The sequence below is a fragment of the Dendrobates tinctorius genome, unplaced genomic scaffold (assembly GCF_039654945.1).
Source record: "Dendrobates tinctorius isolate UK_male_01 unplaced genomic scaffold, ASM3965494v1 ptg000029l, whole genome shotgun sequence".
Lineage (NCBI taxonomy): Eukaryota > Metazoa > Chordata > Amphibia > Anura > Dendrobatidae > Dendrobates > Dendrobates tinctorius.
In genome coordinates, this window is record NW_027361697.1 from 31,576,053 (window position 1) to 31,602,661 (window position 26,609).

A 26,609-nucleotide genomic window follows, 5' to 3' on the forward strand; every position below is an offset into this window, starting at 1 on the left:
ACCCAGATTGGCATCCATTGGGGCAAGAGGGTGCTGCTTCCAATAGCTCAGATGAGGAGGAGGAGCATCCACAGCAGACATCGACATTGCAACAGCTGTTATCTGGAAGGCCCGGAGCACTCCAAAGACAGGTTCCAAAAATCAAAAGAGTTGCTGGACAGCTTGTCCAGAGGGTCAAAATATCACAGCGTGCTAGGCCGCAAAATGTCTGCCAAAGTAGGAAGAGTGCAGTGTGGCACTTTTTTGAACAAAATCCTCATGATCAGGCCAAGGTTATCTGTAAGAAGTGCGCAAAGACCTTTAGCCGAGGGAAAAATCTGAAAAATTTGAATACCAGTTGCATGCTTAGACATTTAACCAGCATGCACTTGCAAGCATGGACACAACACCAAACCTCAAGTACCACATGTGCAACTGATCACAAAGAAGGTAGTCAGCAACGCTACATTGTTTCCCCCACTGTAAGCCCACCGGTTAGCACAGCAGCAAATGTTGAGGTGTCGTTGCAAGGCCACAGCAGTCAGGGAATCCCACTGTTATATCAACGAAAGACTGAATCTAGGCCATCAGAAAGAACACCAACCCCATCACCATCATCAACCCTCTCTCAGTCCACCCTGTCCACTGCTACTTCCACCATATGCAGCTCTCAAGTCCAGCTCACCCTCCCAGACACTATGAGTAGGTCAAGAAAGTACTCAGTCTCTCATCCGCGTACACTGGGTTTGAACGCCCACATTGCCAAACTAATCTCGTTAGAGATGATGCCCTATCGGTTGGTGGAAAGCGCAGCTTTCCGCGAACTCATGGCCTATGCAGTACCACGCTATGACCTACCCAGTCGCCACTTCTTCTCTCGCAATGACATCCCAGCCCTCCACCATCATGTGAAAGACCGCATTGTCCATGCACTCAAGCAGTCAGTGAGTGGAAAGGTGCACCTCACAACTGATGCATGGTCCAGTCGTCATGGCCAGGGCCGTTACGTGTCCATCACTGCGCACTGGGTTAATGTGGTGGATGCAGGGTCCACAGGGGACAGCGGTGGTGGGACAGTGCTGCCTAGCCCACGGTATAGGAAACAGTTGGCTGTAGGCGTTCGACCCTCCTCCTCCTCCTCCTCCAGAAGCGAAAGCTCGTCCACAGAGCGCAGTCGTACGAGCACTCCATCTGCAGCTGCCACTGTTGCACACGAGGTGTCCCCCTATCGAGCAGCTAGTGGAAAGCGTCAGCAGGCTGTGTTGCAGATGATGTGTTCGGGCGACAGACACACCGCCGAGGTGCTGGCCGAGTACTTTCAGCGACAAACTGAGTCATGGCTGGGCAGTGTACATCTTGAAGCAGGCAAGGTAGTTAGTGATAACGGCCGTAATTTTGTGGCAGCCATAGCCCTTTCAAAACTCAGCCACATACCTTGCTTGGCTCACACCTTGAACCTGGTGGTGCAGTGCTTCCTCAATAATTATCCGGAGTTAACAGCCCTGCTCCAGAAGGTGCGAAGACTGTGCGCGCACATCCGCCGGTCGCCTGTACACTCCATTCGTATGCAGAAGCTGCAGCGATTGCTCCACCTTCCCAACCACCGCCTCATTATCGACATTGCAACAAGGTGGAACTCCACCCTGCACATGGTTGAGCGGCTGTGCGAGCAGAGGCAGGCCATAATGCATTTGTGGGAGGATACACGGCCAGGCCCTTTGAGAGCAGACATGGAGTAGACAGGTGTGCAGTGGTCAAAGCTGAAAGACCTCTGTAAGGTCCTTCAGTGTTTTGAGGAATGCACACGGCTGGTAAGCGCAGACGACGCCATCCTAAGCATGAGCATCCCACTTATGCGTCTGCTCATGCAAACTTTGACGCACCTTAAGGAGCAGGCATCTGCAGCCAATGTTGACGAGGAGGAAGAGGTGGAGGGAATCCTTGATGACATTCAGCCATTGTCTGCTCAGGGACCTCTCCTGGACGAGGTGGAGGAAGAAGAGGAGGAGGAGGATGATGATGGGGATGATTACTTAGGGGAGGAGGATGCATCTCGTGGGGCAAGTGAAAATGTTGGCATGGCAAGGTCTGGTACAGGGTTTGTGCGTGACTGGAGGGATGTGGATTTGCCAGAAAGTGCTCCTCCACCCAGCACTCGCAGTGCATCATTGACACCGGGAACATTGGCCCACATGTCAGATTATGCCTTGCAGATCCTAAAAAGGGACCCACGCATTGCCAAAATGATGAACGATGACGACTACTGGTTGGCCAGCATCCTGGATCCACGCTATAAAGGCAAATTACAAAACATCATGCCACAGGAGAACCTTGACCTAATATTGGCTACTAAACAAGCAACTCTGGTTAACCGGTTGGTTGAGGCATTCCCAGCACACAGCAGCGGTGATGGTTCTCACACGAGCCGTACGGGCCGGGGGCAGCTTGGCAGAGGTGTTGCGGCAGTGGCGTTGGAGACAGGGGTTTCATGACAATGTTGTGGACTGATTTTTCACGGACCACTCACACAACTGGTAATACTGCATCGATGGAAAGTGACAGGAGACAGCAGTTGTCAACTATGGTTACAAACTACTTTTCCTCCCATATCGATGTTCTCCCACACAGGTCATTCCCCTTTGACTATTGGGCTGCTAAACTGGACACCTGGCCTGAATTGGCACAATATGCCTTACAGGAGCTCGCTTGCCCAGCTGCAAGTGTGCTATCGGAAAGAGTCTTCAGTGCAGCTGGATCAATCCTGACAGAAAAAAGGACCCGTCTGTCAACCCAAAATGTGGATGATCTAACATTCATTAAAATGAACCATGCATGGGTTTCCAAGGATTTTGTCCCACCTTCCCTTGATGACACATAGGTTGCCAGAAAAATGGCTTGCTTTGGTCCTCCTCCTTTCCGCGAACTTGACCTATTTTGCCTTTTGCAGCAGCTGAGTGACCCACATCTACATATGCCACTTTGTAAACCTCCCTAAGTGGGCGGCCCCCCCCCATGGCTGGGGTCACCACCTAGCGCACAAAACCGTGCGAGTGCCGTTGCCCTGGACAGGTGGGTAGGCTGACTCTTGGGCACGGGCACTGGCATAGGGTCCCTCATAGTGCAATCAAGTGTCTCTGACAGTGGTGGTGCACACCCGCCGTCAGACACACCGCCGTACTATGAGGGGCCCAGTGCCAGTACCGACGCCCACGAGTGTGCCCCCCTTGCTTGGGCAGGGCCCCAGCATTTGCAATGTTTACCTCTCCCTGCCCCTCCGCTGTGTAGTCTGGGCTGTCAAATCCTTCACTGGGACTGCCACTACAAAGTGATTGAACTGAAAGATGATGGTTAAGATGTAGCTATGCCCTGTCCTGCTGGCCGGGCTCTAGCTCCAGATGATCAGTGGCTTCCATTTCTTATGGACGTCGACTCACAATTACATGCAGTGGTGGTTTATCATCAGCTTTCACAGTTTTCCTACTCACAAACGTGTGACATTCCGGCGCACATTTCAAAATATGCCCTCTCATGCCAATCAAATAGAATCGCCTACGGCCTGTGGCTTCTGTCTTTTGCACTCCAAAGTTACGTGACAGATCATGATAGCCAGTGAGCACCATGTTTACATCGCTCCCTGTGATAAAAATTGGATTGAGATGAGTAACAGTGATGGAATCAACGGAAATGCGATACAGCAAGACTTAATTCACAAAAAAATGTTTTCACTGTCTCAACACACAAATTAATTGAGGGTCAACATCGCCTATGAGAATTGTGATGGAAGTTTTTCCCGTGAATAATAATTCCTAGATTTCTGCAATCAATAGCCTTTATGTCACTAATTATATGCATCTCATTTCCTATTGCGGAGAGGCTGGACTGTATTACTGAGACAGAAATATATATGAAGATTTAAAAATAACACCAAAAGTATATACGGTAGTTGTGTACGCCTCAAATGCATTTCCTTTTTTCCACTTTTTAGATTGCTGTGTAATCCATACTGAGAACACGGAGATTTTACATGTTTAAACTATGCTATATATACCTGCTATCCAGTGATAAAGTACCCTTTCTCAACTTTGTACAATCTGGTCAAATCCATACTGGGCCTGAGAACATCTGAGTCTGCCTCCTGATCTATAGACATATATTTTTAATGTGTAAACTAGGCTACATATATATGTGTTATCCGGTGAAACTGTACCCTTTATCAACTTTCTACAATGTTGTTGAATCCATACTGGGTCTGAGAACGGCTGCCGAGCTGTTAAGCAAGCTACAGCACCTGTGGTTTGGACACGTAATTTTTTCAGGAATGACGGTTAGGCCTAACTCCGGAATTGCGGTTGACCTGAACTTACTGGGAAATCATCGTTCGCGGGGAATAATCTGAATCCCAGATCCCCATCACTAACGGAGTTCAGCAGGTTATCTGCACCTGTAAGCGACAAAAGCTGATCCTTTCAGTGTAGCGTGCATGCAGCCCCGGACATGTACTGGAATGCTAGACCTGTTATTGCTCGATTTCACGTGCCACAGCCTCGCGTATCCCTCTAGTAAGCTTGACGCGTACCGCGGGGCCATGCCGGAGTCTCGGTCGTTAACGGAATAAAGCTGAGAAATTGCTAGCACAACTACAAACGGACATACCACACCACACACAGAATCGACAAAGCTTGCAATCTGTCCATCTTTTCTGTAGCTTGTATGGTAGTGGTTTCCCGGGTGCAGTCCAATTAAGCCACAGGCTCCACTCCTGGTGGTGCCCTTTTGGACATTCCTTTAAGGTTCAGCTTTGCAATCATACTGCCCCCGGAAACCTAAAACTTTGCCTTCAGGGACGCTGTTTGGAGGTTCGTGGGAATAACGCCGCCCGATCAGCAGTCGACATGTGGGTCGCCCTCCCAGGGCTGTGGGGTACTCGGTACCGGGCCGGTGTCAGTGGGATATGTCACAGCAGCAATGACCCGGACGGTGGCCCTGGGCGCCCATGTAAATGGCGTGGTATAATGGTAAAGAGTTTATATAGATAGTTTGACGCAACCTGTGGTGTTCGGCAACATAGATGTTAGGCCGACGCTGCATGCAGATCCTCTGGGACTGATGGTGTTGTGCAGCAAAGATGGTGAAGCTCCCCACAGGTGGAGCTGGAGTCCCAGGGAAGTGTAGATGTAGTGATGGGGGAAAGGCACAGGCGGTGTAGGTGCTGGTACCCACATGTAGCGGTGCTGGAATAACTGTAGGACACCAGAGCGTGCAGTTCCAAAGCTTTACTCACAGTCTGCAGGTTACACAGATGCCTGCCTCCGTGCTGTGTCCTCCGGGTCAGGACTGCTGCCAACCTCCGGGACCAGAATGGAAAGCTCCCTTCCAACACTCCGCCAACATGTACCTTCCTGAACGTTTCCTTTCTAGCGCTTGTGGGGGAAGCACTCACAGGACCGTGGTTCACTGAAACGCCTCCTGTCTAACAGATGTTCCTCAGACTTTACTTGTATGGCAGACTGCTGTAGCCTTTTCCTTCTGCCTCGCACACGTCGATGCTGGGGCCTCCGAGCCGTAGTTGGGTACAGAGCATTTATAGCTGCTACTTCCCCCGGTTTCTGCTGCAGGAACGTCAGTGTCCCTACAAAATCGGAGACCGGAATCCGGACCATACGCTCCAGCTAGGAGTGAGCCTTAACTCTGCTCATCCTCCAGCTCCCCTTCTCACGTCCACACACTTCCCCTTCCCTGCACAGAGTGCCCTAACTTACCTCCTCCCGACCACAGAGAGCAGCTCCTCAGCAGTCAGGTTCAGAGGTCTCCCTGCTGGCCTGGAGTGGGAAATGTGTTATGTGTTGGTTTCACTGCTAGAGAGATCCTTCGTTGCTCCCAAGCTTGACAACACACTCCCTAGGAGGAAGGCAATGCCACAGTGGCGACCGTACTCTTGGGGACGCCACAAGTGCACTGAGGCCCAGCCACTGCTGGATGATGCTGCTGGTACATTGACCCAGACCACTACATTCCCCTCGCACTCTACACAGCCAGAATCTGACCCAGAGGAAACTCAGGTTCCCCTTCCCGCATACTATACCACCTTGCACGGTGACAAAGAGGAAGGTGCAGATGAAAGTGCAGGTTCCTTGAGCAGGTGGGGGGGCATACTCATGGGCGATGGCACTGGCACAGGGCACCGCATAGTACGCAAAAGTGTCTCTGCCGGTGGGAGGGCCTAAACAGCCAAGTGCAGTGAGATGGAAGATGGGGACGACAAGGAGTTCAGAGTAGTGCAGGGATTCCCTAGCAAGGAGACTTATCTAACTGTTTTCTATGTTGGGACAGCAATTTTTGGGGAGCACTATACTCTGGTGAATGATATATGGGGCCCACCATACACTGGAGCATTCCAAAGGTGGACATCAGACACTGGAGCAGCATTTACAGGGCCCATTATACACTAGAGCAGTAGAAATGGGGCCCATTATATATGGAGCATTATTTGGGCCCATAAGACTGTGGAGCTTCATCCATTGGGACCAACATATACTGTAGCATTATGTGGAGCTCATCATATATGGTTTGAAACATTTTATGGGAATAATGATTCCATATGGAGAAATATATGGGCCTCATTACTCTGTATAGCGCACTAAGCGCTGGCCATAATACTGTATGGAGTTATATACTGTCCGTTTTTGGAGGTATTGGAGAATTCAAAATGGATATCAGTCATGAGATGTAAGAAGTGAAGTATTTTTCATTGTACTATACTGCTATTTCTCTGCCATATCGGAGCATCATGAGTTGTGGTATGTGTTAAAGGGGCGCTCTTTGGCCCTGGGCCCACGAAAACCTGGAGCCAGCCCTCCCCCCCACAACTGTAGCCAAATAACCCCCATTTTTCAGTGTGTAACTAGTATTATGAAGTTAATTAAGGTTGACAAGCTTCAGTAACAAGAATTTATGCTTTTGGCATTCAAATGGGCACTGTTGGTGTGTTTCCTGTCCTCCTCTCACTGCCGACTTTAATTCTCCATTGACTTACATTGGGTTTCGTGTTTCGGGACAACCCTGACTTTTCCCTATAGTCGGCCGATTTTGCTCAACCCGACTTTTGGAAAAGTCGGGTTTCATGAAACGAAATTCGACCCTAAAAAACCAAAAGTCGCTCAACACTAGTTATAATTCTTTGCCTCTTGGTGTCTTGTGGTGCCATCCATTGGATGACAGTCACGTTTTAGTCTGTATTTTACATGTTTTGTTTATTCTAGTAAAGTTATATATTTTTACATACTTTTTGGCATACAAAATGAAACCGATTTATTTCTAGCAAATAATAGTAAATTTGGAAGTTCTGCTCATCCACTATAATCTTGTCCACTTAAAAAAAAAAGTGGCTAGAGCAGTGAGAAAAAAATCCTACAAATTTTTGCACAAAGCATAGGTGTACCAGAGTTGGCAACTTCACTTCTGTTAGAATCCTGACACAAAGTGGATAACAAACATTTCCGCTTAGGTAGCATTAACCTCATTATTTCCTCGTTAGCTCAGGACAACCTGACTTTTTCTTCCATGATACATTGTATTTCGGGTTGCCATTTGTTATAGGTTCCACTTTTCCAGAGTCCATGGCAATTTGCAGTGGATTATAAATAGTTATAGGCGAGCACTAAAATGCTCAGATGCTCGTTACTCGTAACAAGCTTTTTGTATTGCATGAATCCTCATCTCGAGTAACAAGCATAATGTCCGAAACTGCATTCCACCACGAGAACAACTCCAGAGAAATCCCTAGAGAATAAAATAATCCTCCTTGACAAAGTAAGGGGCTACGTGCCCCCCATGTGGTCTCAGGATATTGCCTCATCTAAGAGTGCTGCTCATGCTCAAACTGGGGGGTGCAACTGTGGAACCCTATTTTCAGAGAATATGTCTTCAGAATATGTAGAGATAGGTAGTCTAGCTGTGCTATCAGACAGTAGCCTCTGTAGCTGTGGTGTCATCCTTCCTATTGTTAATAATTTTTATAGGGTCATCAGAGGAAATGGGGTGGCTAGAGGGGGAAGGTGTGAAACTCTTCGCCCGAGCAACCACACATGGCAATTTCCATGCATTATATGCAGTTTGGACAACACTGATTACTGGTTGTTCATTCTTCTTTACCAACACTCCAAGGAGATCTCATAAATACACTCATAAATTTTGGAGAGCCAGCAGCCGGCCTTCACTTATATATTTTTGAGGGTCTGCTGCAGCTAGCCCTCACTCCTAAATAAATAATTTTGCTTCACAATAAATATGCTCATCCATGAGATGTAGCTTAATGTCACACTTTGCAAGGAGGCGTGGAACAACACTCTGTAAGACAGAACAGTGGGAACAGGTGGTCGGTTGTATGGCAGATAATGCTTCCAGTATGTTTTACCAGGAGACAAGTGATCCAACACTAGAAGAACAAGTGTTGACATTTGCATTTATTGATTCCGGCCTCCCACCCTGGACATTTCAAGAGGGACAGAAGGAGATCATGTGAAGTGATGGTCATATATTTGTGCACGGTGAGAAGAGGATTACGTTATGCTACGTCAATTAAAATCTCAAGCAGTTAATGATGATGAGACACAGTAGACAACAAGTATTGTTAATTCAACAAGTCAGAAGGAGGACCAGATTGTAGAAGTGGAAGACGAGGTGGTGAACGATGAAGTCACTGACAGAGTACTGCAGTGCGCAGGCGCTGGACCTCTTCCGGCGCCTGCGCACTGCAGTACTCTACTCTGCCCTCAACAGGGCAGAGCAGTGCGCCTGCGCTGGGAAGCGAAGAAGAGGATGTCATCACTACAAGATGGGAGGCACCGGACCGGACCGCGACACCCTCCGGACCCGAACCTGACCCGGACCGCCCCTGGGTGAGTATAATCTAACTCGCTTTTCATCTCTTTCAGGTTACATCGGGGGCTTATCTACGGCATTACAGAATGCTGTAGATAAGTCCCTGATGGCGGTGGCTGCATCTCATACCCCAAAAAATAAGTGACAGGTTTCCTTTAATGAGAAGAACTGCGCAAAAAAAAAAGCAAAGAATTTGCATCTGTTATAAGTAAAGGTGCTACTAACACTTTAGGATTGTTGATGAAAAAAATTATGAAAAGTTTAGCAAAAAGCCGGTGAAACAGGTTCTGTAAAATCACTGTAAACTTATGTGTCAGAAAATGATTCCTACTTTCGTTATAGCTTTTGAAAGAAGAAACACTTTGGAAAAATTTTCCCCACATAGCCAGGTGCACAGTGCCCACACAGAGGATGTTTTACAAATCCACCCACAGAGCCTGACACTGCCCCTCACTCCAGTCGCGTCCTATCCCTACGCTAGTTATAGCACAATGGCGGTGTCACCAGTGATCCAGTGGATAAATTATGAGTGATATTTTTAAAGCAACTGGGACTCCTAGAGCCTTTTCACTTAGAGCAAGTCCTAGGAAATATTTAAAGTAGTTAAAGAACCTTGTTTTACCATATATATATTTTTATGAGGGGTTGACAGGCTTAGCTGGTCCTCGAGGTAGACTCAGGCACATGGGTGGTTAAAATCTCTTGGTGGTTTATTGCCTCATAAACCAAAAACAAAATGGTAACAGAAAAAACAGCCTGTCTGGCTTAAATGAAAATAAACAGTTCATACATCGTACAGAATCTGGGACAACCACCTATGGCAGCTCTCGCAGGAGCTGGCAATCTGGAGGCTTGCTACTTCCACACAGATGGACAAAGATAAAAAACTGGCTGGACATTTAACTCCCCTCCAGCCACACTCTGGAGGTGGAGATAAGGTGGGTATGTGTCCCGTCCATCTCTGACCTAACCACCATGAAAGCCATGCCCATATAGCAACTGGATTGCTCTCAGCACATATCATGTTGGAGAGAACACTTATGGCTTTCACATTGTAAGAATGTGCCAGAACATAGTCCTGGCAATATTAATGTCATTGTTAATTCTGTTACGATTGACGTGTTTGTGTGCATTGTACATGACATGTACAATGTGTGTTTGCGGCCACATGACGCTATTTAGATAGATTTGTAGAGATAGTGTAGTTAGTATTAAGGGACACAAGATGGGGGCACTGAGCACAATTAGATTGGAGCCATTAAGGAGGACACTAGAAGGTTAAGATTAGGGGAACCTGAGGGGAGTGGTTAGCTGGGAACTAGAGGAGATAGATTTCCTGCTTTAGTTCAGTTCTGCCAGGGGTAGCCATCCTGAGCAGAGAAGTGAAGTGTTGTGCCTACAGCAGCAGCCAGTGGGAGAGCCACTGGAGCTGTTGGCTAGGGACTGGAAGCTGATGTGGAATTGAAGCCAGTCTGTGGAAGAAGTCAGCCTCTGTCTGGGAGCTGTTGAGCCAGGGAGATCAATAGAAGAGTCCCTGTGGAGATGACAGCCGGAGTCTGGGAGCTGTTAAGACAGGGTGTACAGTAGACGAGTCCCTGTGGAGAGAACAGCCAGTGTCTGGAAGCTGACAAAGTAGGCGAGTGGGCCACTAGCAGAGTGCATGGACAGGACTACCATAGAGGGGTGAACAAACTAGTAGACAGGTACCTTCGTGGGCTGAAGTCGCAGGAAGAGAGGTCGAAGTGCCGTATTCACCATGCTCCTTGTTCCGTTGTCATTGTGTGGTCCACCCAAGTGTGTCTGAAGAATTGATGTGCTGCTGTAAATGAAGATGTATTGCTGGTACCATGTCAGGAGTCCTAAAGGTATGTTGGATGTGCTGTGCCCTGAGAAAAATAAAGATGAACTGTTAAAAGTTGTTCCAGCCCCTGCCTATACTCTTTTGAACCTCAGAAGTGAGCAACGTACCAGAGATGGAACAGCCTCTAGCACAGTGAGTATCGGAGCAGCTGATGAGGCTACCCCCCGGCATCCGGTGTTTTACAACATCACACAGGAAAGCAATCTTTGTGACACATATCTCCCCTCATGTACGACACCAGGGACCCTGTCATATATTCCCCTCCTCTGCCAAAAGCCTTTGCACCTTTGGACACTAAACAGGGAATTCGGGAGATGGCATCGGCATTCACGTGTAGCTTCCCGGACCTATATTCTTTGTGGAATCTGAAATCCTTGAGGCCTAAGAACCATCTCGTCACTAGGGCATTCTTACCCTGTTTCTCCTTTAACCATCTCAGAGGGACATGACTGGACACGAGTTTGAACCTGCGGTCTAGTAGATAATACCTCAATGTATCTGCTGCCCATTTTATGGCCAGACACTCCTTCTCCACAATGGCGTAATTTTCCTTGCATGATGAGAGCTTCCGGCTCAGATATAGGATGGGATGCTCTTCTCCATTTATCTCCTGAGATAGCATGGCTCCCAACCTGACTTCATAGGCATCTGTCTGGATCACAAACTCCTTTCTGAAGTCTGGTGCGACCATAGTCGGAAGGAATGCCAGCTCTGTGTGAGTAGTCCATTTAACTACAGTCGACTTGGTACCTTTAACCCCTTACCGACATCGGACGTACATTTACACCGATGTCGATATCCCCCTCTTTGATTTGGGCTCTGGCAGTAAGCCTACATCTTTTCTGGGACATGTCATCTGTTTTGAACAACTGACATGTGCCCACAATAACCGCAGGCTGAAATGCGATCCACCCGTGGCTATTAACTAGTTAAATGCTGCTGTCAAACTCTGACAGCGTCATTTAAATAGTGCTTCCGGCAATCTTGCTGGAAATACACGCACCGGTGACGTGATCGGGGGTCATCAGTTCGTCAGCATGACAACCAGAGGTCTCATGGAGACCTCTATGGTTGTCAGTGCCAGATTGCTATGAGCGCCACCCAGTTGTCGGCGCTCATAGCAAGTGTGTAATTCAGCTACATAGAGGCGAACTGATCATCACCTTTATGTAGCTGAGCCGATCGGGCTATGGCAGCTTCTAGTCGCCCATAGAGACTTTTGAAGCATGCCAAAAGTTAAAGAAAAATGTTTTTAAAAATATATAAAATATATACAGTATATATAAAAGTTCAAATCACCCTCCTTTCGCTCCATTCAAAATAAAACAATAAAAAAAACCATACAGAAATTTTTTTATCGACACATTCAGAATCGCCTGATCTATCAATAAAAAAAGGATTTGCCTGATCGCTAAACGGCGTAGCGATAAAAAAAGTCAAAACGCCAGAATTACTTTTTTCTTGGTCGCCGCGACATTGCATTAAAATGCAATAATGGGTGATCAAAAGAAAAAATCTGCACCAAAATGGTATCTTTAGAAATGTCACCTTGGCACACAAAAAATAAGCCCTCACCTAACCCGAGATCACGAAAAATGGAGATGCTACAGGTATCGGACAATGACGCAATTTTTTTTCTAGCAAAGTTTCGAATTTTTTTTCACTACTTAGATAAAAAAGAACCTAGACATGTTTGGTGTCTATGAACTCATAATGACTAGGAGAATCATAATGGCAGGTCAGTTTTAGCATTTACTGAACCTAGCAGAAATGCCAAACAAAAAACAAGTGTGGGATTGTACTTTTTTTGCAATTTCACTGCACTTGGAATTTTTTTTCTGTTTTCTAGTACACAACATGGTAAAACCAATGGAGTCATTCAAAAGTACAACTCATCCCACAAAAAATAAGCCCTTACATGGCCATATTGACAGAAAAATAAAAAAGTTATGGCTCTGGGAAGGAGGGGAGCGAAAAAACGCAAAACCGAAAAAAGCTTCGGGGGTTAAGGGATTAAGAAGATCTGTCAATGGTGCGGCGATTAGAGCAAAATTTGGGATGAACCACTGGTAATAGCCCACAATTCCAAGACACGCCCTCACTTGCTTCTTGGTAAGCGATTGCGGCCACTTCTGAATCGCCTCGATCTTATTATCTGTGGTTTAATTTCGCTCCTTCCGACGACATAGCCCAGGTACTTGGCCTCTTCCTTCCCTATGACACACTTTTTCAGATTTATTGTGAACCCCGCACTTCTTAAAGCATCCAAAACCAAATGTACCTTTAGCGGATGACTAGCCCAGTCAGGGCTAAAGACCACTATGTCGTCAAGGTACGCTGCGGCATACTTCTTATGCGGAATGAGGATCTGATCTGGAATGAGGATCTGGCCCTCTGGAAGGTGGCCAGTTTGCCCTGCAGACCGAAGGGCATCCTGGTGTATTGAAAACACCCATCAGGCGTTGAGAAGTCTGTCTTCTCCTTGGCACTCTGGGACATGGGGATCTGCCTATAGCCCTTCATCAGGTCTAGGGTTGTAATGTATCTCGCTGGTTCAAGTCTCTTAATAAGTTGGTCCACACGAGGCTTCAGGTGTCAAAACTGGAGACTTCATTCAGCTTGCGGTAGTCATTGCAAAATCGCCACTCACCATCAGGCTTCAGTACAAGGACGATGGGACTCGACCATCCACTTTTCGACTCCTCTATCACCCCGAGATCTAACATCGTCTTCACTTTGTTGAATGTCACCTCTCTCCGTGCTTCTGGAATTCTATAGGGCTTGAGGTTCACCCTTACATGAGGTTCCATCAACATGTCATGTTTGACCACCTGCATTTTCCACGGCAACTCTGAGAATAGGTCCCAGTTCCGCTGCAACAGCTAACAACACTGTTGCCTCTGTGCCGGCGTCAGGGTCTCTGCAATGGTGACATCATCTATGGTGACTTTGGGACTGGCTCCCAGGCAAGGGGTGTCCAGCGGTTCTCGGTTTCACCAGGGTTTGAGCAAGTTCATGTGATAGACCTGATGCGGCTTCCTTTGTCCTGGCTAGTGCACTTTGCAATTAACTTCGCTCAGTTTTTAGCATCTACTCTTTGACTGGATTACTGTTTATTTATGGCACATTCAGCATTTCTTTTGTGCTCATTTTGAGTCTAGCTATCTTGTGGCTTCTCACACATGCTCTGATCTGTGTGTCAGGGATAAGGGGCAGCCATTGACACTGGCTGTCATTTTAGAGCGGCATCACATTTTGTTTGTTATATCTATCTGCCAGTAGACAAGGTTGGGCATTTTCCTTGTCAAGTTGCCAGCAGCTTGTATTTCTACACTCCAGCAGGGGTTTTAGTGCCAGTGTGATCCTTTTTAATCAGTTTTTCCACTACCTCATTTGGGCCTTGTCACATGGCATCTTATTTGAATGTCACTCAGCAACCGCAGGATGACATCAAGTGACCTACAAAAGGAATGGCCAATGGCAGTTGGGGTGAAGTGAACGGCAAGCACAGTTCATAACAGGCTCCAAGAGGCAGGGCTCAAGTCATGTAAAGCTAGTAAAAAGCCTTTCATCAATGAGAACCAAAGGAGAGCCAGGCTGAAGTTTGTCAAAGACTATAATGGTTGAACCATAGAGGACTAGAGTAAGGTAATCTTCTCTGATGAGTCTAGCTTTGCCCAACACCTGGTCGTCTAATGGTTAGACAGAGACCTGGAGAGGCGTACAAGGCACAGTATCTTGCACCCAGTGTGAAATTTGGTGGAGGATCAGTGATGATCTGGGAATGCCTCAGCAAGGCTGAAAGTGGGCAGGTTAATCTTTATTAAAAAGGGAACATTTTATTTTACTTTATGTTTCGCTGCTGTCATCCGGTGCAGTTGTGAAGTCTTGGCCAATCTAGGTCTTGCTCATTTGATGAGAGTTAGCCTGTCAACATTTTCAGTTGACACGCTGATGAGCCTATTAGTTATTATGTCCCCGCCAGCACTAAAAACCTGCTCTGACAAAATGCTAGCAGCAGGGCAGGCCCGCTCCTCCAAGGTTTAGAGAAACAGATTATGCCTTATGTCCAGCTTTGGCACCCAATAGATGTACGGCACAGGGGAATCACGGTTCCATATAATCCTCCATAGAGAATGGGCTCCATACATAAAAAATAAATTAATCAAAAACTTACCTCTCCTTTTTCCCCGCTAGCTGCAACTCCAGTCTCTTCAGCTCCAGTGTCTTCAGCCTACGCTGGCTCTCTGCGCTGCTCAGCACAGAGGGTACGCTGTAGTGACATCATTGCACCTTCTGCCCTGAGACGTCAGAAGACGCAGAATATACTGGATTTTAAACCAGTGGGGAATGAGGAGAGGTGAGTATTTCAAACTATTTAAAACACGGACCCCATAGCGTGCCGGTGTCCCCAACGGCGAGTGCCTGTAAGAAAAAGTTCTTACTGAGAGTGCTGAAAGAGCTGAACAAAACTGGAGACGATCTTCTCGTGGAGCTGAGGTCGAAGTTTATTCAGAAGATACATGGCAGAACAGAACGGACAATCAGAGAAGTTGAAATATGCGGGAAAAACAGGAATTCAGACGGGCAGAGATTCGTTAGGAAGTCTGGCGATGATAAGGCTCCGTGCCCTGGCCATGGTGTGGCACAGTGGCATGATGGCGGTGGAATGGCCACAAGCAACAGTAACAGGGGGTTCTTATACATTGTGAGAACAAAGAGAGCTGCATTTTGCCGCAGAGGGCATTTTACATTATAATTCTAAGGCGTTCACATGATAATTCTAGAGAAATGTGGTTTAGAACAGAGAATATGACATAATACGAAGACATTAATTAACGTTTCTCCAAGCAACACTAAAACCCATAAGTCATTGGTATCTATGGCTACTGTCCTAAAATCTTATCACTGCTTTCAGACTTGATCCATAAATTCATGCATTTGACATTTTAATGATTCTTCTCTCTCTACCAACAATATCACATAAACACACATTGACCATATATTTAGTGACCCTATTCCCCTATTGATCCAATCTTCCTCTATGCACATCTACTGAAGTTGGTAGGAGACATGATCTCATTTTCCATCCTCCATTTAGTACATTTTATTAGCTCTTTTGTAAAAGTTGTATCTTTAACTTTCGACAAGATGGCTGCCTTACTCATCATGGCTGCTCAGTATATTATGGCTGACCATTCTCTTACAGTGCCCCCCCTGTTTTCTCAGGGCTCCGGCAGATATCCAGGTGCACCTGGTGAAGACATCAGCCCTGGTCGCAGCCACAAGATCTGTAATGCAAACATGCCAATATTTTTCTAATACGCTATTACCTACTCCGCCAGCTAATCTTAAATTATTTTCAGATATGAACCGTATTATGAGAGAAAAAAAATCTATTTGAATTGTCCCTGAAAGAAATTTTTCTTGTATGTGGCAGCCACAAAATCTGTAACACAATCAAACCTGTCAAAATGTTTCTAATTCTCTAATACCTACTCTGCCAGCTAAGTTATTTTCAAATATGACTGGTATTATTAGAGAATAGAATATATTTGAATTAACCCTAAAAAGGGCTGTTGATTTAACGTAGTAGCACCAAGGACTATACAATCGACCCTGTTCTAAGTGCCTCTACTACAGTCTTCGTACTACAGCAGTTAATCCTACCCTAATTGTAGCTACCTCTGCATGTTTAATGGCTGAAATCAGGTGCCAAACATGGAATGACTGTGTGTGTGTAACATGCAGTGTGTATGCAGTGTGTATTTATCCCTCACAGTGATTTCTTAAAAAGTTAAAAACACTGCTCCTAAAATACTGTTTCTATTCATCATGCCTCACCCTCCACATGTTATTTATACTACAGAGAATTTTGTAACATTTAAATCTAAAAAAAAACAACTAGACTAGACTTTCCTGGCTTCTCTTAATAGAAAAGAATTGAAAGTATCAGGATAAGACTAGTCGGTACGTGATCACAAGTATTCAAATCGTATACATATGGTAACATGACTGACCACCTGCCTTAGTTATAGTGACAGTGTCACAATTCATCAGACTGCAGTGACTGCAGACTTTTCAATTCAGCCAGGAAAACCCCTATAAGTGATTAAAGCCATTACATTTTACTTCCTTGCTTTTTGTGCTTTGAGTTGATCAAGCAAACATACGTTCAGTTTCACCGCTTGTGCACGTGTTGTTCTTTTTCCTTGTGCTAAGCAATAAGTTACTGGTAATACTTCCTTGACACCAGTTGTTTGTACGACCTAGTAAAAGTTCTTGTACTCTGGAATACATTGGAGTCATTATACTGTGAAAATACCGGAATATTGTCACATCTGAACGAATGGTTGTTCTTTATTCGAATGCACTGATGTATGTAAACTGGATAAACATTTTGCTTTCCCCTTAAAGGGAATCTGTCAGTAGGATCAAGCCTTTTAAGCCGTACATATGGACATGCCGGTTATAGAAAGTTGAATAAAATGATACCTTGATATCTGCGATCCGATGTCTTATTCAACAGAAATCTATCCATAAACATCATATGTTCTACATATCGCAAACCTATTAGTGGGAAAACTGCACTACGAGCCGACAGTTGCCATGCATGTCATACCATTGCATCCATAGCTTACGGGGAATTTATCAGAGCAAGAAGCCAATGTTCTGATGAAGGCAATTTTTTAAAAGAATCTGACAACATAAAATCTAGACTAAAATATAGGGGATATTAAGATAAAATTATTGACCCAGCATATCAAAAAGTTTTAGGGATGGAAAAAAAAGAATTGCTAAATGCATCCCATTCTGGGCCCTTTATTTAATAAGGTCCCCCGTCCTGGACCTCTTGGTTTATAATGTCCCCTGCCTAGGCCCGGTGTTCTTTCAAAATATATGTAAAATAAATAAATAATTCTTCTTACTTGTCCTCACTCTCACAGCGAACATTGTCTTCTTCATCTTCCATTGTCAGTGTGACATCATGCACCACCCATGACGGGCACAGAAATGTTGACTGTCGACATCTGAGTGGCCGATGGACTTTATAGAGGTTGGCGTGAAGGGAGCAGCAAAATACAGTATTTCACCTGAATGTGTGACCTTGGATGCACATAGTGAAAGCAGCGCTGGCGTCAGTGAGGCCGCTTGACTCCACAGACCTAGTCATGGTCGCACATTCTACGACCGCGATCGTTATGCACTTGGTTTTGTGTAACAGAGTTCCAAGATGCTTGGAGCAAAGTCCCTTCTGAATTCTTTCCGAGACTGAGTGCAAGTGTTTGAAGAAGAAGGGATTCAGTTTTGAAGGTAAAGGACAGTTACACCAACTATTGATTTGAGTAAGATTTCTCTTTTGTTCATCCACTTTGCAGTTTGTTAATTGATAAAAAAAAATTATATTTTCTACTTTTACAAGCATGCTTACTTTGCAGCATTATTCCACACCTGCCTAAAACATTTGCACGGTACCGAATGTTTATTACATAATGCCTTATTTTTTTTATATTACATTGAATGGGCAAAAGTTTCTCAATATGGGGTTTGTTTTAAAAACAATCACTTTTTAAGTTGACTACAGTGACCAAGAATTTGGCTTCTGAAAACTGATAATCTGACACGAGCAGGGAAAGTTATGGCCATTTACATTTTGAAATACACCTGTAGAGAAAATAATTACCAATCAACTAAACAATGGTGTACTAAAGGCTTATAAAACCATAACTTTTGTTGAAAAAAATTATTAAAAAACACACTATAATTAAATGAGGAGGGTAACACAATGGTGGACCATGTGTATAGGAGTGAACATATCTAATGTCTAATATATAGAATGGTCTTGGCTGGACCCTCGTGGAATGATAAAAGTTCATTTTCTATGGGTAACCACACTTTCAGTACAGCAGCCGGACACCTTTCTAATTCTATGTGCCTGCAGATTACACCTATATCTCCAGGTAAATAGTGTTTTCCAAAGTGACAGATTCCGTTTAAGTGCATAATTTTTTAATTACAATTATTCATATAAGTTGCTTTATTTCACATATAATAGGGTTGTCTCATCTGAGACAACAACTTTCAGAATGTGGCTAGGGCAGTGATCGATTCGTCAACCCTGATCCACATTCTGGTTATGCCAGGAGATGTCCAGGCCATGTAATGTAAGCTGTTGCTACAGAGTGACAATTTTTTTCAAGATTCATAACTGTCACGACTCAGTGTCCCTAACACTAGGGAGCGCCCTAGCTCGCCCTATTCCCTGAGATACTTCTAAAGGTGAAGAGGCCGGGGCCTCCACCCTTGCCTTATCTCCTGAATCAGCCCTCCGTCTGTTCTCTTCCCCCACCAAGGGAATAGGGGAGCTTCCGTGCACTGCAGTACACCAACCCGACGAACAAGTCAACACGAACATGGGTAACTGAAAATACCAGGCATACAAATATTCACTCACATATTACAGAGGAATGCATCGGGGAGTGGAGGACAGGGAAAAACCAAAGAGAGGGAAGGAAATTATCACACTTACAAACCCATGCAACAATAACAGATAACTCCTCTAAACTCCTTCTCATATAGCCACCAAAATACCTCTCCTCCAAGCCATGCATCATAAGCTAGCTCTGATGATGTGTTTCAATTAGGACCCAGATTATAAAGGGGATAAAAGTGCCTACCCGAGCTCAGCTGAGAGCTCAAACTACCAGAGCTCCCAACATGGCCAATTAATCCCTGTTCTGCCAAAATAAATTAACACCATTTAAAAAGAATGTGAACATAGAAAAAATAATACAGCTAATTGCTGTGAATCCGCAATGAATATAGAACCTAAAACTGAGATACAAAGCTACATATACAGAAAATCTGTTTAAAAAGTTTTTTTTAATTGATGAAATACACGATTAAAATGAACAATCAAAAAGTAATTCATAAGAAAGCAGAAAGGGTAAGGGGAACCTCATAAATAGTGCCAAGTACTGGGGTAGCAAATATTAAGGTCATGAGTTGTCAGAACATGATTAAGGTAAAACACTAAATGTGTGTATTAACAATGAATGCATGAAGGCTCAGGCAGATTGCAGGGGTATAAGTGCTCATACATGATTTAAATAACCACAGAAAAATGTGCAATTTATAGACAATCTTTATCAATGAATAAATAATTAATATAGCAACGGCTACAAATAAAGTGCATATCTATGGACAAAAGAAAACCACATAGGGAAAATATATATGAATGTCTGCAAAAAAAGTGCATAGCAGCCTAGGAGGAATGACAAAAGATGACCAGAGTGAAAAGGTGAATGCAAACAGATGGTAAGTAATTGTTCTGAAGTATACTGACCCACAAGTATTGCACCTGGCCAACACGCGTTTCGCCGATGGCTTCAACGGGAAGATGAGTTAGAAAGTAAGGGGAGGTATATATAGGACGGATGTCCAATAGAATAGCGTCTGCATCAAGATTACTTATTTATATTACATGGTAGCGCCGACATCATATCCGCCCCAGGTGCCGCGCTTCCATAGGAACGCGATGCAAAAGGTGGAAGTGACGTCGGCGTGCATTCCACTGTGGACCGCAAGGAGGAACTGGACGGTGCCCGCAATTGGTCCAAGTGGGCAAATGATGTAAAGTGAGTAAGTGCAAAGTGACAAGTGCATTTTATCTATGAATATTAGATGAACACAATGTAATGAGCGGTGTTAAATATGAATGGTTAATACAATATTATTAAATTATAAAGTAGATATACTTAAAGTGCCTGTGCGAAGATAGATTATGCATAAAGCGTATTAAATAAAGTAAAATAAAAATATAAATATAAATAAATATCCTTTAATGTGTGGATAATTCAGGACAATAATGAGAAGAAAAGAGGGGAACGGAAGGGAACATCGAATGAAAGAGGGAAGGGGAGGGGAAGATTCGGGGGAAAAGGAAAAAGGGAGAAAAAGAACACAAAAAATTTGCAAACCACAAAAAAAAATAAACATGAGTAATAATTATAATAATAAAAAGTAAAAATAAGAAATCCTACAGGAACATGATTCATGGATTTAACCCTGGTGGCAATTGATTGCAGAGCTGAAATGGAGCCATCTGTGAACATATAAGAAAGCAACCCGAAGGCGAAAGAACTAGAAGAACAATAAAAATAGTGTGAGAAATCAATCAAAACAATACAATAAAAACAAGATTAAAAAGATAATTAAAAAGAAAAGAACAAGATAATAACCATAAGAATTTGCAAAAATGGGGAAAAACTCAAAGACTCATTAAGGCCATTTAAAAAGAAGGTGAAGTGCTTCTTTTCAGCACAGGAGTAGAAGCAATCAGACGTTGCGGTCTTCTGGCTCCTCCCGATTGCGGTAACCCCGTGACAACCTTTAATCCATATTTACAAAAAAATTGAATTTCCTCTTTCATTGTTCCTAGCATTTTGTCATAATTTTGTCAATGTTGTACCTCCTTATAAATGGTAACTACAAAGTTGATTCATAACTCTTAACTGAATTCAAAATATAGGTTGGGATCATGGTTAAGGAAATCATTTAGAAATCGCAGAACTATAGATGGTGCAAAAGTGGCAGCCACACCTAGTCTCTTGTGCCTGAGAGAGAAGAACACTGGTCATATCATTGACACTTGGGACCCTGTTACAGATTTTGCACTAGGGCCCAGGAGCTTCACATTACTCCTCTTTTTCCTCACATAAGGTTAGTTAATTTTGTTCTTAGCAAACAACATGTACATGTTATGGGTTTTTTTTGGAACACTTCATAAATGACATATGGAAATTTATCTTTATGTAATACGGGATATTCCTTACCCTAAGCTCCTTTATATTTGACTATTAATATTTTGTTTCTGAAAAATAGTCAAAGTGGACACAGACTATTTACCAAATATTCTTATCTTGATGCTGCTCCTTAACCCTACAGTAGCTCACTCCTAACTCATTCTTATTACTTCAATGTTATCACTTTCCTGTGCTGATCTTTGTTATTCTGTTAGCTAGTGATATAGTGTATACTGTACAGTATCAATCAGAAGTTTTGTCACAACTGTTCACGTAACAATTTTCCTTGTTCTTATTATTCCAACTGAAGGCAGCAAAACACAAAGGAATGCATATATAAACAAGGAGAAAAAGAAATTAACCATATTATATGCTAAGCCTTAGATATCTAAAAGTATCAACCTTTTTCTCTGATGACATCATTACATTCATTAGCATTTTTCCAAGTAGCTTCATCAGGTGCTCACCTGGAATGCCTTGTCAAGAGTTCATTTGTGCAATCACTGGCCATCAGAAACTCTTTGCAACCATCTTGTTTTACAGAGACAATGGTGGTACACACTTTTCCATACAGTAATGAGCCCTATTCCACATAATGTTAGGCGTCGGATTCCTGCAGCTACACAACAGGAATCCAGAGCCTCACATGCTGCTCTGCAGCAAGTCATTCCTGAGGCTAAGTTCCTCTGCCGCTCCACTGAGCATGCTCACGAGACGATCTCCCATTGGAGTTCGGGAGTCACGTGCTCAGGTCCTTCTCCAGATCTGATTGGTCCATCTCAGAGATCTGGAAGGTCCCGGCAGCGCACAGCTATAAAAGGTCCACATGGCCGTTCGGCCATGCACTAGTATAGACTTTACTTGCTAGATGTGTGAATGGTGACGGATGTATGATCCTGGTGACTGACTCATTAAGATTCCCCTCCCTCTGATATTACGTATGTGGATAGGGATTTAGGGTACCAGTCAGCGCCAGTCAGTGGCAAGCCTTAGGCCACTGTGCCCACTGCACCTCTACACTAGCGTCCGATTGTGCTACACCTCTCAGCACTATTGTCTAGCGGCAGTGTCCTACGCCGCGCTGCAGTTGCAGCTCTCTTTGGCGTCCGCAATGGCGACACCGCATGCACAGTAAGTCTAGACGGATGCAATTCCTCTGCCTTGGGTCCTGCATCTGTGACCGGATACTGTGTGTGCATTTACCTGAGACCTGTCACGCTAACATGCTCAGCCTTTTTGTGTTTACCTCTGCTGGCATCTCTGTGAGTAAACAGTGATTGCTTTGCGCACCTGGGTGACGTTTAACCCGCGTGCGCATTTCCGCCATATTGCTCGTATGTCATTACTTAGCAGCAGTGTTCACACCTACTGCACGGTGGACCCCGAGCGGCGAACGCACTTTATTATTTATTTTATATAGTGCGTTCCACCGTTCCTAACATTATACTAGCGCCAGGGTCTGGCTAGTAATGGCAGATCAGCAGCAACTACTACAGTACATTCGGCAGCTGGAGGGCCGGTTGGCTACTCTTGAGAGTGCTATCTCAGCTGCGAAGTCTACTGAGGCTGCTGTTCAGGCAATCGCAGAGGCGGTTTCACGTGTGTCCACGTCCTCCCCTGCGCCGACAGTTTCCCGCCTCCCATTGCCCGATAAATTTTCTGGCAATAGCGCCTCCTGTAGGGGTTTTGTGAGACAGTGCTTTATCCAGCTGGAGTTACTGGCTGTGCGATTCCCCATGGAACGGGCTAAGGTGGGGTTTATTGTTTCCCTTCTTCCAGGCAGGGCGTTGGAGTGGGCCACGCTGCTATGGGAGCGTGGCGACCCAGAGGTTCAGACCGCTGCTCAGTTCTTAACAGCTATCAAGCAGGTCTTCCTGGGACCACTGGTCACGCACGACACCTCTCTTCAGCTATTAGCGTTAACTCGGGGATCACTCTCGGTCAGTCAGTATGCCGTACGTTTTTGGACACTGGCTTCCGAGCTTGAGTGGTCTGATAGAGCTCTCATCCCTGTGTTTGGAGAGGTTTAGTGGAGCATGTTAAGGATGCTCTATCTACCAGAGAGGTTCCTGCAAGTCTGGAGGAGCTGATTGCCATTTCAACCCGCATTGATCTCCGTTTTTCAGAGCGCGGGCTGGAGCGTCCTCAATCCAGACGGAAGGTTACTCTGGCTCCAAACCTCTTTGAACCTCTGGAGTCACCCGAGCCAGAGTGTTTACTTCCAAAGCCCATGGAGGTGTCTCGCACCAGTCTCGAGGCACGTCCGGCACTAAGCTCCACTTGCGGATACCACTGTCAACACTCTGTTCCCCATGATAACAGGGTCCCGCAGTGGCCAACCTCTGTGCCGCCAGGCAAGAACTTTGTCCGTCCTCGCCTTCGGCCGAAGGTTCTCGCGTTGGCACACGCGTCCAGGGTGGGTGGTCACTGTGGCTACATGCAGACCACAAAACTCCTGGCAAGGTCTTATTGGTGGCCGCACAGGGCTCGGGACACTAAAAAATATATTCGGGCATGCACCTCTTGTGCTCGGAATACCTCCCCTAAACAGAGAGTGAAGACGCCTGCCGATACTCTGCGGCGTTCCACTTCAACTTTGGTTTCTGGCGATTTTGCCACTCCCATTGTCTCTCAGGTGTCCCTTCTCAAACCTTGAGATTTTGCCGCCTCTGATGTCTTCCACGTGTCCCGGTTTTCTGTGTCACCTGCCATCCACGTGTCCCGGTTTTCTGTGTCACCTGCCAGGACATCAGACTTGCCTTCGGACGAGTCTGAGGCCTATGCCTCTGATGGGCACAAGGTGGTGGATTGGAAAGCTCAGGGTGGAAGGGGCCCTAGGAGGGGGGTAATGTTAGGTGTCAGATTCCTGCAGCTACACAACAGGAATCCAGAGCCTCACATGCTGTTTGTCACGGTCCATTTTGGAGCCGTGGCAGAATGTGGATTCTTATAGAAACCTTTTTCCCCCGGTGGCCGCTGGGGTTTACTACAACTGTAGTTGTTTTTGGTGCTGGTTTTGCCCCCGGTGGCCGCTGGGATTACTACACGTGTGAATTGACCAACAGGTGATGACTACTCCCCCCTCCTTCTTATAAAAGGTCGTCATGTGCAGTAATCACTGTTGGTAATATTGTTCATTTGTTATCCAACCTTGGTGAAGACTGGTCCTGCCTGGTGGAGAGGGGGTTCAGCTTGTCTGGAGCAGTGGAGTTGCTGCTGGATGCTGTTCGGATCCTTTCTCTGTTGCTTGGAGCTTTTGCAGCAGTGCAAAGCTAAGTTTTTGGTTTTAGTTGCTTTAACCCTGTGGTGTCAGTTTTATTTTCCTTTGTGTGTTATTGGGTGCAGTTCACTTTATTCCCTGTCTCACCTCCTGGGGAGGGGGTTGGTGGTTTAGCTCAGGGCTAAACAGGAGATAGGAACAGGTTGGGGACTTGGGCCTCACTACCTTCAAGTGTACCCACAAGTTAAGGAGAGTCAGGGCACCCCCTTAGCCTGAGGGGCAGTTCAGGGGCCCAGGTTCCACATCTCCTGCTTTGTCTCAACTGCCCCGTGACACTGCTCTGCAGCAAGCCATTCCTGAGGCTAAGTTCCTCTGCCGCTCCACTGAGCATGCTCACGAGGCGATCTCCCATTGGAGGTCGGGAGTCACGTGCTCAGGTCCTTCTCCAGATCTGATTGGTCCATCTCAGAGATCTGTAAGGTCCCGGCAGCGCACAGCTATAAAAGGCCCGCATGGCCGTTCAGCCATGCCCTAGTATAGACTTTACATGCTAGATGTGTGAATGGTGACGGATGTATGATTCTGGTGACTGACTCATTAAGATTCCTCTCCCTCTGATATTACGCATGTGGATAGGGAATTAGAGTAGCAGTCAGCGACAGTCAGTGGCAAGCCTTAGGCCACTGTGCACACCGTGCCTCTACACTAGTGTCCGATTGTGCTACGCCTCTCGGCACTATTGTCTAACGGCAGTGTCCTACACCACACTGCAGTTGCAGCTTTCTTTGGCATCCACAGTGGCGACGCCGCATGCACAGTAGGTCTAGACGGACGCAGTTCCTCTGCCTTGGGTCCTGCACCTGTGACCGGATACCGTGTGTTCATTTACCTGAGACCTGTGACGCAAACAGGCTCAGCCTTTTTGTGTTTACCTCTGCTGACATCTCTGTGAATAAACAGTGATTGCTTTGCGCACCTGGGTGACGTTTAACCCGCGTGAACATTTCCGCCATATTGCTCGTCTGTCACTACTTAGCAGCAGTGTTCACACCTACTGCACGGTGGACCCCGAGCGGCGAATGCACTTTATTATTTATTTTATTTAGTGCATTCTGCCATTCCTAACACATATGGTCTAATGCAGAATCTGTCAAGAACCACTTAACTAAATAAAGAGAAATGTCCATCTATCTTTACTTTGCATTGCATTAAGACATGAAGGTCAGTCAATTCAGAACTTTTCTAGAACCTTGTTGGTATCCTCAAGAGAAATCATGAAAAACATCAACCGCTATGTTCATCTTGCTCTTTTGAGGACTACCCCAGTAAAGAAAGAGAATTACCTCTGCTAGAGAAGGTAAGTTCATCAGTTTTCAGCTTAAGAAACCATAAATTAACAGAACCTCAGAAAACAGAACTCATAAATGATGCATAGACATGAAGTAGCAGATCCTTTCAGCATCTCCGGTTCAGAGAAGACTGTGAGAAGCTGGCCTTTATGGTCAAATTTCTGCAAATAAGCCACTACTGAGGACCACAAGAAAGGAGAGAATTCTGTGCGGAAAATAAAACAAGAACTGAACCTTAAATCATTGGAAATCTGTACGGTTATCTGGTGATTCAAAATTTGGGATTTTAAGTACCAGCTGCCAAGTCTTTGTGAAACACATAAAAGTTGAGTGAATAGTTTCTACATATGTTGTGCTTTAAGGAATATAAGCTTTAACACATACAATGGGGAAAAAGGGTATTTTGTCAGCCACCAATTGTGCAAATTCTCCCACTTAAAAAGATGAGCGAGGCCTCTAATTGACATCATAGGAAGACCACAACTATGAGAGTCCAAATGAGAAAACAAATCCAG

At 45.2% G+C, this 26,609-nt stretch overlaps 1 protein-coding gene across 1 annotated transcript in view; it reads right to left on the reverse strand.

The window, feature by feature from the left end:
- The window catches only part of LOC141086030 (calcium-activated chloride channel regulator 1-like), an 84,030-nt gene extending 72,619 nt beyond the window's left edge, over positions 1–11,411 (reverse strand). Inside the window, exons 1-2 of the mRNA XM_073571763.1 lie at positions 11,135–11,411; positions 10,567–10,745 (exon numbers count right to left, since the gene is read on the reverse strand). Coding sequence (XP_073427864.1) covers positions 10,567–10,745; positions 11,135–11,411 — 456 coding nt within the window. The remainder of the gene's footprint in view (positions 1–10,566; positions 10,746–11,134) is intronic.
- Positions 11,412–26,609: the final 15,198 nt, after the last annotated feature.